The sequence below is a fragment of the Lacerta agilis genome, chromosome 4 (genome assembly GCF_009819535.1).
Source record: "Lacerta agilis isolate rLacAgi1 chromosome 4, rLacAgi1.pri, whole genome shotgun sequence".
Lineage (NCBI taxonomy): Eukaryota > Metazoa > Chordata > Lepidosauria > Squamata > Lacertidae > Lacerta > Lacerta agilis.
Window position 1 is genome coordinate 90,776,127 of NC_046315.1, and position 14,459 is coordinate 90,790,585.

General features: G+C 40.0%; 1 protein-coding gene across 2 annotated transcripts; it reads left to right on the forward strand.

The window, feature by feature from the left end:
- On the forward strand, positions 1–13,706 carry FBXL3 (F-box and leucine rich repeat protein 3). 2 transcript variants are annotated; one of them, XM_033147938.1, is made up of 5 exons: positions 1–139; positions 5,432–5,795; positions 9,493–9,615; positions 11,045–11,153; positions 12,170–13,706. In XM_033147938.1, exons 2-5 carry the CDS (start codon positions 5,433–5,435, stop codon positions 12,811–12,813), a joined length of 1,239 nt encoding a protein of 412 aa, XP_033003829.1. In that variant the 5' UTR covers positions 1–139; position 5,432; the 3' UTR covers positions 12,814–13,706. The 2 variants fall into 2 exon arrangements, with proteins under 2 accessions (XP_033003829.1, XP_033003827.1); XM_033147936.1 differs by having other exon boundaries at positions 7–139; positions 10,982–11,153.
- The last annotated feature ends 753 nt before the right edge of the window (positions 13,707–14,459 follow it).

Sequence of the window (14,459 nt, forward strand, 5' to 3'; positions counted from 1 at the left end):
GGTGGCTTCTTGGCGAGGCCCCCCGCTTGTGACTGGCGGGGCCGCTGATGAGGAGGAGGCGGCGGAGGAGGCGGCGGCGGCAGGAAGGACTGAGAGGCCCCGGATAAGCGACGCGGAGGACGGGAGCTGCCTCCGACAGGTGACCCCGGCGGGCCGGGTGGGATGGGAGGGCCGGGCCGGGGTGGGGGTTTCTGGGCGCCCCTGGTAGTTGCGCTGCCGTGAAGGGAGAGAAACGCCCCCTTCGCCCCTCCAATTCCACGCAAACGTGGCCGCTATGCGCTGGGTTTTGTGTTATTTATTCCATTTATTTATTCCGTTTAAGGTGACGACGACGATGATGATAGTAATAGTGAACATCATCATCATAATTTATTTGCACCAGCTACTCCGGGCAGCTTCCAACATAAATAAAAAACATAAGAAAACATGAAGAATTGAAAAGTTTCCCTTCAGGTGTTTTCTTAAAGGTGACATCTGATGGGAGGGAGTTATACGTCGATTGATTAAAAAAAAAAAACCCCAGCAAACAAACCTCAAGACAAAACCGTAAAATAAAAAAAATGTTTTTGATAATAATAGCAGTAATAACAAATAAACAGCTTACTAGGTGCTTTTCACCCAAAGGTCTCCAAGCAACCAACAGCAAGGTTGTTTTTTTTTGGCCATACATAATACAGGTACCATAGGGGAAAAGGAGGTTGGAATCATATAATACATTAATATTTACAGCATATCATTTGTGGAGGAGGGGAGGGGAGTATAACTAGTAGCAAACAACATTAACAATTCTCAAATAATGGAGAAAGGAATACTCTGACCCACTAATTAGCAAATAAACCAAACCTTAACCCTGCCCCCAGTCTAAAAATCATTCGCATCTTCCCACCCCTAGGGGGTTTGCTTGCCTCTCTCCAGCTCCTGCTGTCATTCATAGAATCAGTTGGAAATCTAGCCCAATGCCCTGCTGTTCAGGACTCTTTTTGCCCAATGTGAGGCTTGAACCCACAACCCTGAGATTAAGGATATGCTCTACCAATTTAGCTATCCCAGTTGTTTCTGTCTGTGTCACTCCCCCCCTTCAGCTCAGACCCAGTAGCTGCACCCGTAAGTTGTGGGTTAAATTATATCCAGATGTAAAAGGAAACAAGCACCAAAAACCACATTGCCCTGCAGTAACATAAAAATTTTAGGCTGGTTTTCAGAAGGAAAGCTGTTCCGTAAACAAAGTATTCTCTTTTTTAAACCCTTTAAACAGCTCTGCACAGAGATGTGTTTTACTACTAATGTTGCCAAACTAAGATGCTGGGCCTCATTGAAGCGTATTGTAAGGCCTTAAAAACACTTCTGCCAAACTTTTCTCTCCCCCTCCCTCCACCAGCACAACACATACTTTGCTACACCTATGATACATACCTACTCTGCCAGCTGCACAGCTAAGAGGCAACGTCATATTTGTAAATGTACTGTATGGTGCACATTATCCATTACAAACTTTAAAGTTACAGGTAGGTAGCCGTGTTCGTCTGCCATAGTAAAAAAAAAAAAAATCCTTCCAGTAGCACCTTAGAAACCAACTAAGTTTGTTCTTGGTATGAGCTTTCGTGTGCATGCACACTTCTTCAGATATTCAGATGTTCTCATACCAAGAACAAACTTAGTTGGTCTCTAAGGTGCTACTGGAAGGAATTTTTTTTTTTTGTTTAAACTTTTTAAAGGAAATGAAGAGTGACCAGAAGAAAGTTGAAGCACCTAAATGCCAATGCACAGTATCAGTAAAGTTACGATATATATAAAAAACACTTCTAAGTTTCAGTTACAGGTGGGTAGCCGTGTTGGTCTGCCATAGTCAAAACAAAATCGAAAATTCTTTCTAGTAGCACCTTAGAGACCAACTGAGTTTGTTCCTGGTATGAGCTCAAGCTCTGGGAGGAAGACCCTTCATCGCATACAAACAGCCACCCAATCTCAAACAGCTCCTCACCCACAATAATACAAAAACAGGACTCAACATGGACACTGGTACCAGTGCCTGCAATAAACCCAGATGCCAACTTTGCTGCCACATAAACCCGGATAACACCATTACTGGTCCCAACAACATCAAACACACCATCTCAGGACTATTTAATTGCTCATCTTCCAACATTGTGTATGCAATCAAATGCCAACAGTGCCCTTCAGCTCTCTATATTGGACAAACAGGCCAAACCCTACGCCAAAGGATAAATGGACATAAATCTGATATCAGGAATCACAAGACAGAGAAACCAGTAGGAGAACACTTCAATCTCCCAGGACATTCTATAAAAGATCTCAAAGTAGCTGTCTTAATACAAAGAAATTTCAGAAATAGACTGGAAAGAGAAGTGGCTGAATTGCAACTAATCACCAAACTTAAAACCATGGAGAAACCTGGTTTGAACAAAGACATTGGATTCTTATCTCATTATACATAACAAAGCCATCTTTAGCCATCTCACCCCTTGCCTTTCCCTGCAAGACTAATTGCAGCCGTTTAGAGTCCTCAACAGGTTTTCCACACTTATCAGCCTATCACCCATTCCCACCACCCTTCTGAGTAATACCCCTCCCCACTCCCCCACTATATTTAAGGATCTGGTGACTTCTGTTTCAGTGTATCTGAAGAAGTGTGCATGCACACGTAAGCTCATACCAGGAACAAACTCAGTTGGTCTCTAAGGTGCTACTAGAAAGAATTTTCGATTTTGTTAGAAGTAAGTTTCAACGTGGTGACTGCTGTAGTTTTAGAAATATTTGTATACAGGTAGTAATCCTTGATATCTCTTTAGGTGTCTGCACCCTGTGGAGTTTCTCTTCCTTTTTCTTGACAGTAGTTCTCTGCACTGCCTTGAATTATTTATTTGTAGCTGCCCAAGACAGTTTGTTGGGTAGAATAATAAGTTGTTGTTGTTGTTTAGTCGTGTTCGACTCTTCGTGACCCCATGGACCAGAGCACGCCAGGCACTCCTGTCTTCCACTGCCTCTCGCAGTTTGGTCAGACTCGTGTTGGTAGCTTCGAGAACACTGTCCAACCATCTCGCCCTCTGTCGTCCCCTTCTCCTTGTACCCTCCATCTTTCCCAACATCAGGGTCTTTTCCAGGGAGTCTTCTCATGAGGTGGCCAAAGTATTGGAGCCTCAGCTTCAGGATCTGTCCTTCCAGTGAGCACTCAGGGCTGATTTCCTTCAGAATGGATAATCTTCTTGCAGCCCATGGGACTCTCAAGAGTCTCCTCCAGAATAATAAGTACAACACAGCAAACTCAATAAAAGTCGGCTAGTTCTTAAAGCTTTTTAGTGTCAAAGATGATTAACAACCTCAAAATTCTAGTCATGTTTTCTAGAACTGAGATAGGTGTATTCAAAGCACACTAAGGGCTAGTCCACCCCTTTTAAAAGTGTTGATTGAATAGTGTCATTCTCAGTACAATTGTATTGTAACTATGTAGTTATACACCCAAATTAATTTTTCATTTGATATTTTTGTAGTCTGATCTTAAGACTTTTGGTGCCACCAAATAACTGCTTAGGGTGACATACTGGTGCTGCCATAAACAAACATTCTATGAATTACTGCTTTACACATATTTCAGCCAGCTTAATTAGACAATGATTTTTCGAAATAGCACAATAATGATAAACTGAAAAATGTTCTGTTGCTATGTTAAGAATAGTAAAACCTCTTCCTGCTACATCAGGTAGCTGCAAAAATGGTGTAATGGCCTGAGTATGAAAATACTCTGTTTCACCTCACCTTCCACTGTGTGATATGTAACATAGATAGTCAGTCCCATATACGTTCTGAAATCCCATATCTGAAGCCTGCAACAGAAATGTGCCTCCTTAGCTGATCCTATGCCTTTTACTGATTTTATAGAAGCTTCAAGAGCAACATAAAGTAAGAATAAATGATAGGATTCACACATCACTTTAAATTATAGTTAAGATAAACTATTGTTTAAATGTGAACATACTGTGACACTGCACATTGCCAAAATTGCAGGTGCTTCACTCCCAACTCCTTTTGGGAATCAAGCCATGGCTGGCTTAGCATTATATCTGAACAAGACAAGGAGGAGGAGGAGGTTAAATCAGCCATGATCAAATGGCCCCAAGACTTTGATCACAATATAGAGATGTCTCAATGGGAAAACCTTTGGAAAGTCAACTGGAGATTCACAGCATGCTACACTTTAAGGGAGAATTTCCAAAAGATGTTATACCGTTGGTATCTGACTCCTTGCAAACTTGATAAAATGTTTAAACATGTCCCAAATACATGCTGGAGATGTGGAGAACAGGGTATGTAAAAAAAATCAAACCCTATTGGAATGACATTTACTTTGAAATTTAAAAAATGTTAAATATAAACCTTTAAAAAAACCCAGAGTCATTCCTACTTGGTATAACAGGCTTTGATATCCCCAGAAATGCAAGGTATTATTTTTTTATACGCTACTGTCGTGGCGAGAATACTTAATAGCAAAACATTGGAAGAGTGACATAATTCCAACTAGAACCAAATGGATATTGAAGTTAGTAGAATACGCTGAGCTAGATAATCTTTCTGAAAAGATCAATGATAAGTCTAAACCAGAGTTTATTTCAAGCTGCAAACCTTTTAAGAAACATTTAAAAAACAGTTGCCATGACCTGAACACGGTTGTAGCCTTTGAGTAGCCTCTGAATAATTATGTTAAAGGAAAATGTACATGAGCTTTAATACTTTTTCAATAATTAAGTAGTTAAGTTTATTAAAATGGAAGAAATATGGAAGGATGGTAAGTCACAGGTTGATGAAGAAAATTTATTGTTAGAGAGTTTGTAGCTGCTGTTGTAGTGATGTTTGACAATTTTGATTTATGGATAATAATGAATGAATGTTTACGTTGTACAGATGTGATGATGAACAATAAAGCAGGGGGGGGAACAAAAACTTCTTCTTGGGTACCACTCATGGTTTGTTTTTGGAAAACAATCCACATGCTCAGATTCAGACGTAATGCTCTGCCAGATCATGACATGATTCCCAGCAGTGCAGCAGAAGCTCACATTATTTCAGCAGCGTGAACTAACGTACTGCACGTTCACATTTAAAACATTTTATATTAAGTATGATTAAAGTGATATGGAAAAAGACCAGTACTGTCTGTATATTGTCTGTCATAGTACCTTTCAAAAGCTGTAGTTTCATTGTGAGAGTCTCGTTTGAGAAGATGGCATTATAAAAAACTATTCCAAATCAATGTTCCTAACATGGAAAAAAAAGAAATTATTCCACACCTCTGGATGTTTTGCTTTCAGGTCTTACTTAATTTTGAAGGCTTTAGTAAAGAGAGATCTTGTTGTCTTTTGAAAATGCTGTTTAACTTGTAGAGCTAATATATTCTGAAATGTGTTTCCCTTGATAGAATGAAACGAGGCAGAAAAAACAGCAAGACCAGCAATCATTTATCAGATGAGAATACAGCAGATGGCAAAAAAGTGAAAATTACAGATGAAGAATCTGCTGGAGTATTTCAGGGCCCTGACTGGGGGAGCCTCATTCCAGATGTTCTACTGCAAGTGTTCCAGTATTTGCCTCTTCTTGATCGAGCTCACGCATCCCAAGTCTGCCGTGTGTGGAACAAAGTGTTCCACATGCCTGAATTATGGAGATACTTTGAATTTGAACTGAATCAACCAGCTACATCTTACTTAAAGGCTACTCATCCAGAACTCATCAAGCAAATTATTAAAAGACATTCCAATCATCTACAATATGTCAGCTTCAAGGTAACAGTTTTATAACTTTTTTAAAAAGACAGTTGAATACTTCATAAATTGCTGGCTTTCCCCCAACTGCACATATCTGCAACATTTCCAGCCAGCTACCTGTCTGGCCAGTTAATTGGCATTAGTTAGGAAAATAGGAGAAAACAAACCATTACTATAACAATGAAAATCTTTGAAGCATGTTTTGTAAGTAGCAATATTTCCTGCAGTGATAGGGTCTAAAAGGAACCTCATTCTGAACCTGCATGTTCGTCATTTGGTACCTAAAATAGAAACTGAGATTGAATTTTAGAGCTTACCTTTGTAGCGAGCAAGGCAAACTAAGTGAACGCAGAAGGGGGATTTCTAGCTTTACATCTGCATTTATGTTATTATTTGAATCAAATAAGCTAACAGTATCCAGTTAATGTGGTATATAGCTCTACAGTGAGTTATGAAGTGTCTACCTGAAAATGCTAATTTCAAGCATGGTAAAAACTAATCCTGATGTATGCTGTGCCAATGTTTAACAAGAAAAACTTGTGAGTTATAACTGATACTGCACCAGCAGGGTTCCACTGGCGCAGTAGGAATTTAATTTTCTCTATTCAACACCCCTGAACACCTGCTTCAGAGAGTCTCCAAAGAGAGATTTCAAGTTGCAGGGACTTAAAATTAATGTTGCTGTTTCAGCACAGAGATAGTTGTTCCTTCCATCTCTGGCGCTAGTCCTAGTGCACTGCCGCTCATCACAACAGAAATGTCCTACGGTCTTCCCTCAAACAATAGATTGTAGATGGTTCTGGTTCACCTGGCATTAAGTCTCGACCCCCAACTTGCTTTACTCTGCTCCCTTAGCGGGGAAAGAGGGCAGTTCTACTGAGGAAAAGCACTAATGCAGTTGCCATTGTAAAATGAAGAACATGGGTTTGGTTTAAAAGGTGCTGTTCCACGAGGGCTGCAATTTTTACTTCTTTCTGTGCTGCTCTGTTCTGAAGATGTTTCTTAGTTCTTAGTGGCAGATTTTTAGGGATCTGCAAAGGAGAAGCTAAAACAAGAAAGTCCCATTGTGGTCAAAGATTAAAGGGTAGGTTCCAAGTTAAGGATTAGAAATGCAAGACACTCATTTTAATTCATGCAAATTAGACTGAAAAACCCATGAATGCCAGGAAACTGTAAGAGATAATTACAAGCTTTTGTGTGTGTGAATTGATTATTTATTTATTTATTCATTCATTCCATTTATATCCTGCCCTTCCTTCTGAGTGAGCCCAGGGCACGACTAAAATCTCCTGAGAATAATTTGTCCATGACTAACTTCCCTTCATGCTGTCCATGTTGCTAGACTCGTATTACAAGTTTGCTTTGAAAATGACTGCAGTCTGTTAATTCTCTCACGATTTATAGCATCTTCTTATATTTAAGTTAAACTGACAGGAGGTCCCCCCCCCCTAAAATATCGCTGTGTTCATTATAGGGAATGCATCCTGTTATGATAATGTTTGTCTTCCTTGTTTTGCTTTCCTTCAGAATGATATGGTGTCCTGAGAGGGGTTAAAAAAAAAAAAGAGATCTAGTCACATTCAGAAAGATGCACTTGTATGTGAGATGTGGTTATATGAGCCCATGTATTAGTATTCTTCATCAGGGTATTTGAATAAGGATGGGCTTGGGATGGTTGTGCATCAGTGTGACACCAGGCAAGAGTTCACATTCGTTTCTATGGGTGGTTTAATCAAGCCAATGTCAGTAACTATAGCTGCATTTAATGTGAACCACCTTTTTGTTAGTTCAAACAACACAACAAACTGCAATTAAGCAAAAGCCTCTGAACTTCTCCCAACTACATAGGTGGAGAGGAGAGGAGGAGCATGTGAACCTGAGGCTCACAGAAACTCAATCCTGGTTGTTCATGTCACACTAAAGGTTGAATGTTTTGTTGAACAGTATTTCAGTAACACAAAATTCATATCCTATAAAACAGATAAAAGTTTATTGACTGTCCGTAATGATGTTAAGAAAACTGCATTACAAAGCATATTCAGACCTGTTTTTTTACTGTTTATGTTTCTCTGTTCAACATCAGGTAGCCACTGACATTTCGAAGGAGATTTCTCATGAGTCCTGGGAGAAATGTGTTATAATTAGGCAGCAAATTAACCATTTTAATTAATAGATTAATCAACTTAAGCAGTAGTTTTGTCTATGAATTAAGGGCACACTTATTTTTGGAAGCTACTTTGGTTTGGGTACAATACGGTAAGGAGGAATGAAAAACGTTTTAAGATGGCTATTCTTTCTAATGATGAGCCAAAGCTTTCATTTGTAATTTTATAGTTAAACAAATTATTATAAAATAACCTGTTGGCATTTTGCTGCTGTGAAAAAATGTTGAATGATTAGTCCACCTGTTTGAAGCTAGATGATTTCTCAACTAAGAATTCTTCAAGAGGTTTACAATCTTAATCATAGTGCTGTGAAGCATGCCTGAGCATGACTGCAAACGATCAACTGATAATGAGTAGGCTGAAAGAACAGCTACCCACAGCAGGCAGATGGGGAATGATTTTACACTTACCTTGAAACCATGGTTTGGCATTACATGAGCCATGGGTTTGCACATTCCATTTTCCCTGCACTTAGATATATCCTGGCTAACATAGTTTTTCATTACACTTAATACTGGCAAATTAATAAGATTTCAGTTTATCCTCCAAGCCATAAAAACAAACCGTTTTTGCCATTTTGATTTGGACAGCAAGCACAAGTCTATCTTGCCATTTGGATTGCACAATGAGAGGAAAGAGAAGAAATTGCAATGTATGAGCCTAATGCCAAACTGTGGTTTGGTGCTACATATGAACCATACTACTGTGATGGTTCACACAACGTTGGTTTCATGGTACCTCCAAATAGACTTCCCTCCTCTACAAAATGCCAAATATGTAAAATAATAATTATTCCTGAAAGTATTCATCTCAGCAGGTCTCCGGTGTAGTTCTTAGGGCCTATGAATAAAGATTATGTCATAAACCCATGTTAGATTAACTGTAAGAATTTTTGTTTTTTGTTGGCTGGTTGCCATTTATTCCTCCCAACAGAAAATTTCAAGTAGCAAGTGCTGCCGGGATTGTAGCAAAACAAACACTGAGAAACCAAGAAGAAAATACCAGCCTGTTTGGGAGAACTCTTAATGTTTGTAGAAGTATTTTTTAAAACCTAAGGGGAAGTTATTGCTCCCTCACAAAAATAGAATGTCAGATAGGAGTGAACATGCTCACTATTCAGTATGATGTCATGTTTTATTGGAAATGGTTTGAAAAGAAAAATGGAAGACAGGTGTTTGGGGTGGAGTGCCCTTCTTGCAGAGAATGGCTGAGTTGGAACTGTAGAACATGATCTTTCTTGTTGCATGTCTCATTTGTACCTTCTTAAGAATGACAGCTAATTAGTAATTAGTAACTATTTGTATCTATAACTGATAATTATTAGAGACAGCTAATAGCTGGAATCCTTTACCTAACATTTAACATATGTGTGCCCTAAAATGGAGTTACTTTTCTCGTCTGATCTTTTGTAGCAGCAACAAAGTTAATAAGAGCAAAAGTATGTAAGTCCTTGAAGAAGTAGAGTATGAATGTTTTATAAAACAGCTTAGAGAGTTTTTCAGTGTTTGGAGTGATATTTGCATCCATTTTGTGTTTGTTTCCTTTTTAAGGTGGACAGCAGCAAGGAATCGGCTGAAGCAGCTTGTGATATCTTATCACAACTTGTGAACTGCTCTTTAAAAACACTTGGACTAATTTCCACTGCTCGACCAAGCTTCATGGATTTGCCAAAGGTATTGATCCTACTGAAAAACTATGTTGTTAGAAGGGAAGCTGTTCAAACAACAAATTATGAATTTGTCAGTTCCTGTATGTGCTGTGAAAAGCTTTTTGCCTTTGTGACAATCCTATTTCAGACCTTTTCAAACCATGCAGCGTGCTCCATCAGCCCACGCCCTGTTTCTTTCTGTCACTGTGTTGGTTGTTGCATCGTGGATGAAAGTGAGCAATTGCAAGTTTTGTTCTGTGTTAAAGGCTGCCAGGAACGGCCTTGCTGCACCCTGTGTTTCCTACTTAAGAGAGCCAGGGCCCCAGTTGACAGGTCTTGGACTCATCAGTAGGAACTTGAGAAGGTGCTGGCAGGGAATGGAGCTTTCAGGCAGGGAAGTCCTGCAGCTTCCCCTCCCCATCAAACAGTTAGGTAGGAAACACCTGAAACCAGACATTGCTGCAGGCACTGCTGCTTGACAAGGCCTCAAATCCTCCTGGAGGAAGGTAGCCTGAGGGAGGGGAAAGCTACTGGCTGGAGGTCCATCCAAGTAAAAGGGGAACAAAGAGGTGAACTCCTGGAAGGAGCATGAGTGTCTGTTGCCAGGGTGAGGCAAGAGTGGCTGTTGCCAGGGTGAGGCAAGAATCTGCTGGCCATGGTGAACAGATCTGGGAAGCCGTCTTTAGAGAGGCTGACAAAGGAACCAGGGTTCCCAGTGAGCAGAAGATAACCATTTTGAGTCTTTGGAGAGGGTAAACCCAGGCAGAGAAGTAGATCTCACACAGTGGAAACCATTACCTCGCCCTCCAGATTTTGCTTACCACTCCATGGGGTGAAGGGGAGGCAAATGGAGACCACCTGGGCCAACTGACCCACTGGGCTGATACCTCTGCTCAGTCCAGTACCTCTGCCATTCAGCAGGGCCATCAGACACGAATTTGGCTATTTCCCCAACTGCACTGATTGGAGTTTGCTGGCACAAGTGGAATTGGATGCGTTAAATTTATGGCAGAACTCTGTACTTACTGAGGCAAAGCCTGTCTATTATTTGCAGTAGACAAAAGAAAGGCAGTTCAGTGTAAATCTGGGACAACCAGTCTTGGCTTTCTTCCAAGCCACAAGTTACACTTATTGTTAAAATGTGCCTTTTTGGTGCTTGCTGGAGGCAATCTTAGGTTGTTCCAGATGAGTGGCAAACTGTGAACTTGTGATAAATATTCATAAACTGAGTTAGCCTATCTCTATGTACTGTTTTAGGAGCAGCTGAAAAATAGGTTGGTTGCTCAACATTTTGAGTCATTGTCCAGGTTTTCTTCATGGGTGAAATACATTTTCTATTGTGGGTATAAAGTTTCCTTTTTGATTTCTCTTATTTTTTCTCCTTTCTACAGTCACACTTTATTTCTGCACTGACTGTGGTGTTTGTAAACTCCAAATCACTTTCTTCACTTAAGATAAATGATACACCAGTAGATGATCCATCTCTTAAGGTCCTAGTGGCTAACAACAGTGATACTCTGAAACTATTGAAGATGAACAGTTGTCCTCATGTTTCTCCAGCAGGTGGGCCTACTCTTAGATATTCTAAGTGTTATTATCTTAAATAAGTTTTTTACTGTCCACTCCATGTCAGAATTATTAGCACATATTTTTCCTTAGTACATTCAGTTATATCATAATTGTTTGACTTACATATACTATGTAAAGTAATTATTGTTAACTCAGTGGGTGACTCTGGAGAAATAACAAAGGAAATACTTGTGGGGGGGTTTTAATTGTTTATTTTGGTAGGTTTAAGCTGCCTTAACTGAATCTTAAACTGTTTTGGTGTTCAGTGGTTTGCAGCAGAAGCTCACATAACCAATGGAAATACTACTGTCCTATTGAATAAGTAAAATGACCATTCTGGCTTTAGTGTTGCTTCAATTCAGACATGCATCTCCAAGGCAAGATATGAATGAGCCTTGTGCCCGTATGTTCACACTACTCTGTTCCTCTTTCATTTTCAGTGCACTGCTGTCCAACAGTTTCTGGGTTAATAATAGATTCCTAGTATATTCTAAGTGTCAAACTACGGTTAGCAGGGTCAGAACAAACGGATCTTACAGCAATTTCAAAACGTGATTTATGATCCCAGTTTATTCTGATCGTGTTTTCCATAGTTTCTCACTTGGGTGTATTGGGAGACTATGATTAGTTCAGGAAGTTCTGAATTGTGGCCCTCTGAGAAGCACGTAAGGATAGGGTGGTGTGACATAATAGATGCTGGTTAATGACCCCAGGCAGTGTTGAATTGTACCATGGAGGGATGGGGCCACTTGGCTCATGTATAACCTGGCTTAATAAACTGACATACGCATGTATAGACTTGGCCACTGTGTGTTAGGAGTCAGTTGTCCCATTGTCCCAATCAATTACAGCTGTTTCAAAAATCTGTATTTGCATGTCATGCTGAGTCATGGTATAAATGTTGTGTACAGCCCTGTGATTTTCAGATGAAGGGCAGTATACTACTACTGATGATGATGATGATGAGACATTTTGGAAGTGAATTCACATTCTAACATTTTCTTCTCAAGGTATCCTGTGTGTGGCTGATCAATGTCATGGTTTACGTGAGCTGGCATTGAACTACCACCTGCTAAGCGATGAGCTCCTCCTTGCTTTGTCTTCTGAAAAACACGTCAGATTAGAACACTTGCGCATTGATGTAGTCAGTGAAAACCCTGGACAGACGCACTTCCACACAATTGAGAAGAGCAGTTGGGATGCTTTCATCAAACATTCTCCCAAAGTGAACTTAGTCATGTATTTTTTCTTATACGAAGAAGAGTTTGATCTATTCTTCCGATACGAAATACCAGTCACTCACCTTTATTTTGGGAGATCAGTAAGCAAAGAAGTGCTTGGCCGGGTTGGGATGACGTGTCCTCGCTTGGTTGAACTGGTGGTGTGTGCCAATGGATTACGGCCACTGGATGAAGAGTTGATTTGCATTGCAGAGCGCTGTAAGAATCTGTCAGCTATTGGCCTTGGGGAGTGTGAAGTCTCCTGCAGTGCCTTTGTGGAGTTTGTTAAGATGTGTGGTGGTCGCCTGTCTCAGTTGTCTATAATGGAGGAAGTCTTGATTCCTGACCAGAAGTATAGCTTGGAGCAGATTCATTGGGAAGTGTCAAAACATCTTGGTAGAGTTTGGTTTCCAGACATGATGCCCACATGGTAGTCTCTGAAGAAGGCAGGGCACATGAAAATGCACCTTACATTTTGAGCATACCATGTTGCAGCTTAATCATATAAGCTAATTTGTAGTTTTTAATGTGTTCTAGAAAACTCATGTACTACTTAATGTTGGTTTCTAAAATGAACATTTAAGAGGGGAGACTGAAGGTGTTCTGACACACTTGTCCATTAAAAAAAAACATTTAGTTTTCTTTCCCCCTTTTGAGACAGCGTCTACCTAAATGTATGTAGAAACTGAATATAGTTAACTGATATTCAGATGCTGTAGCTCAGACTTTACTCTGATAAATGTCCATATTTAAACTAACTTTAGGAACTGCAATTGACCTTACAGACTGAAGTACAATTTGTAAAGGGTGGAAGATCACTTTTCTTGTAGACTCGTGGAGTTACTGACGCTACCTAGGCCGTGTTATACTCAGCTATTTATCCCATGGAATTGCAGGTTAAGGTTACATACAATAGGATGTAAGGTACGACATGTGAAGACACAGCAGTACAGCTACATAGTTGAATTGTATATAGAAAATGCTTATTAAATCACTTTAGAAAAAAATTGTGTGTAAAAATTACTAGTAATGAGTTTTTCAAAAGCTTATTTGTTGCACTTTTGAGACCTAAATTTGACGTTTATAGGGTGTTAAAATCTGTACATAAACCTGTTCTAAAGCTCAGGAAGCTAAAGTATTATAGGAGGAGTATACTGTATATTGATTATTGATTATGACTCAAGATTGGTCCAGTGTGTCCCCCCACAAAAAAACTGTTCTACAGCATTCACTTTTAGGAATTATGCTGTTCGTATTTCCTCAATAATAAACAAAGCCAGATGTTTGTACAAAATAGTTAAATGGAATAAATGGTTTTTAGTGTAAAGAAGAAAGTAATTATTCCCTGGACTCCACTGCTACCAGTAAGACAAGGGACAGGTAAGGTGTGGGTGGTTGCTGCCATCCTGCCTGAACAACAGCTACATTTTCCTAGCCGATGGTACAAAAGAGATCAGTTACTGATAAAGACCAGGGTCTAGTGAGTCACAAGCACTTGAGCAGTTTTATTTTCCTTCCATAGCAGCCACCTCTCACACCAAAAGAATGACTTTTCAGATGGTTCAGATGATTTTGAGGGTGTTGTTGCTATAAAGGAAAAGTCGCCTTGTGTGTGCTGAAAACCGCTCATGTCTAAGGAGAGCTATGAAACTTCCTGATGTCAGGATCAAAAGAACTGATCAACTTAATCCAGGGGTCTTTAAACTTGTCCCACAAACAGCAGTCGTCATCCCCCCCCCCCCATTCTACATGGCAAACTGGCTGTAATGCTCTCCTGCATTTCAAAAATATTTTGAGATCTAGAAGGTATATGATGATGATGATGATGATGATAATTTATTTGTATTCCACCCATCTGGCTGGGTTTCCCCAGCCACTCTGGGCGGCTTCCAACAGAGATTAAAAATACATTAAAATGTCGCATTAAAAACTTCCCTAAACAGGGCTGCCTTCAGATGTCTTCTAAATGTCAGGTAGTTGTTAATCTCTTTGACATCTGACATCCACAGGGCGGGCGCCACTACTGAGAAGGCCCTCTGCCTGGTTCCCTGTAGCTTTGCTTCTTGCAGTGAGGGAACCG

Coding starts and splice junctions, on each gene's coding strand:
- FBXL3 (XM_033147936.1), top strand. CDS start 5,433: ATGAAACGAGGCAGAAAAAACAGCAAGACCAGCAATCATTTATCAGAT. Junction 5,796..9,492: donor TACAATATGTCAGCTTCAAG/GTAACAGTTTTA, acceptor TTCCTTTTTAAG/GTGGACAGCAGCAAGGAATC. Junction 9,616..10,981: donor GCTTCATGGATTTGCCAAAG/GTATTGATCCTA, acceptor TCCTTTCTACAG/TCACACTTTATTTCTGCACT.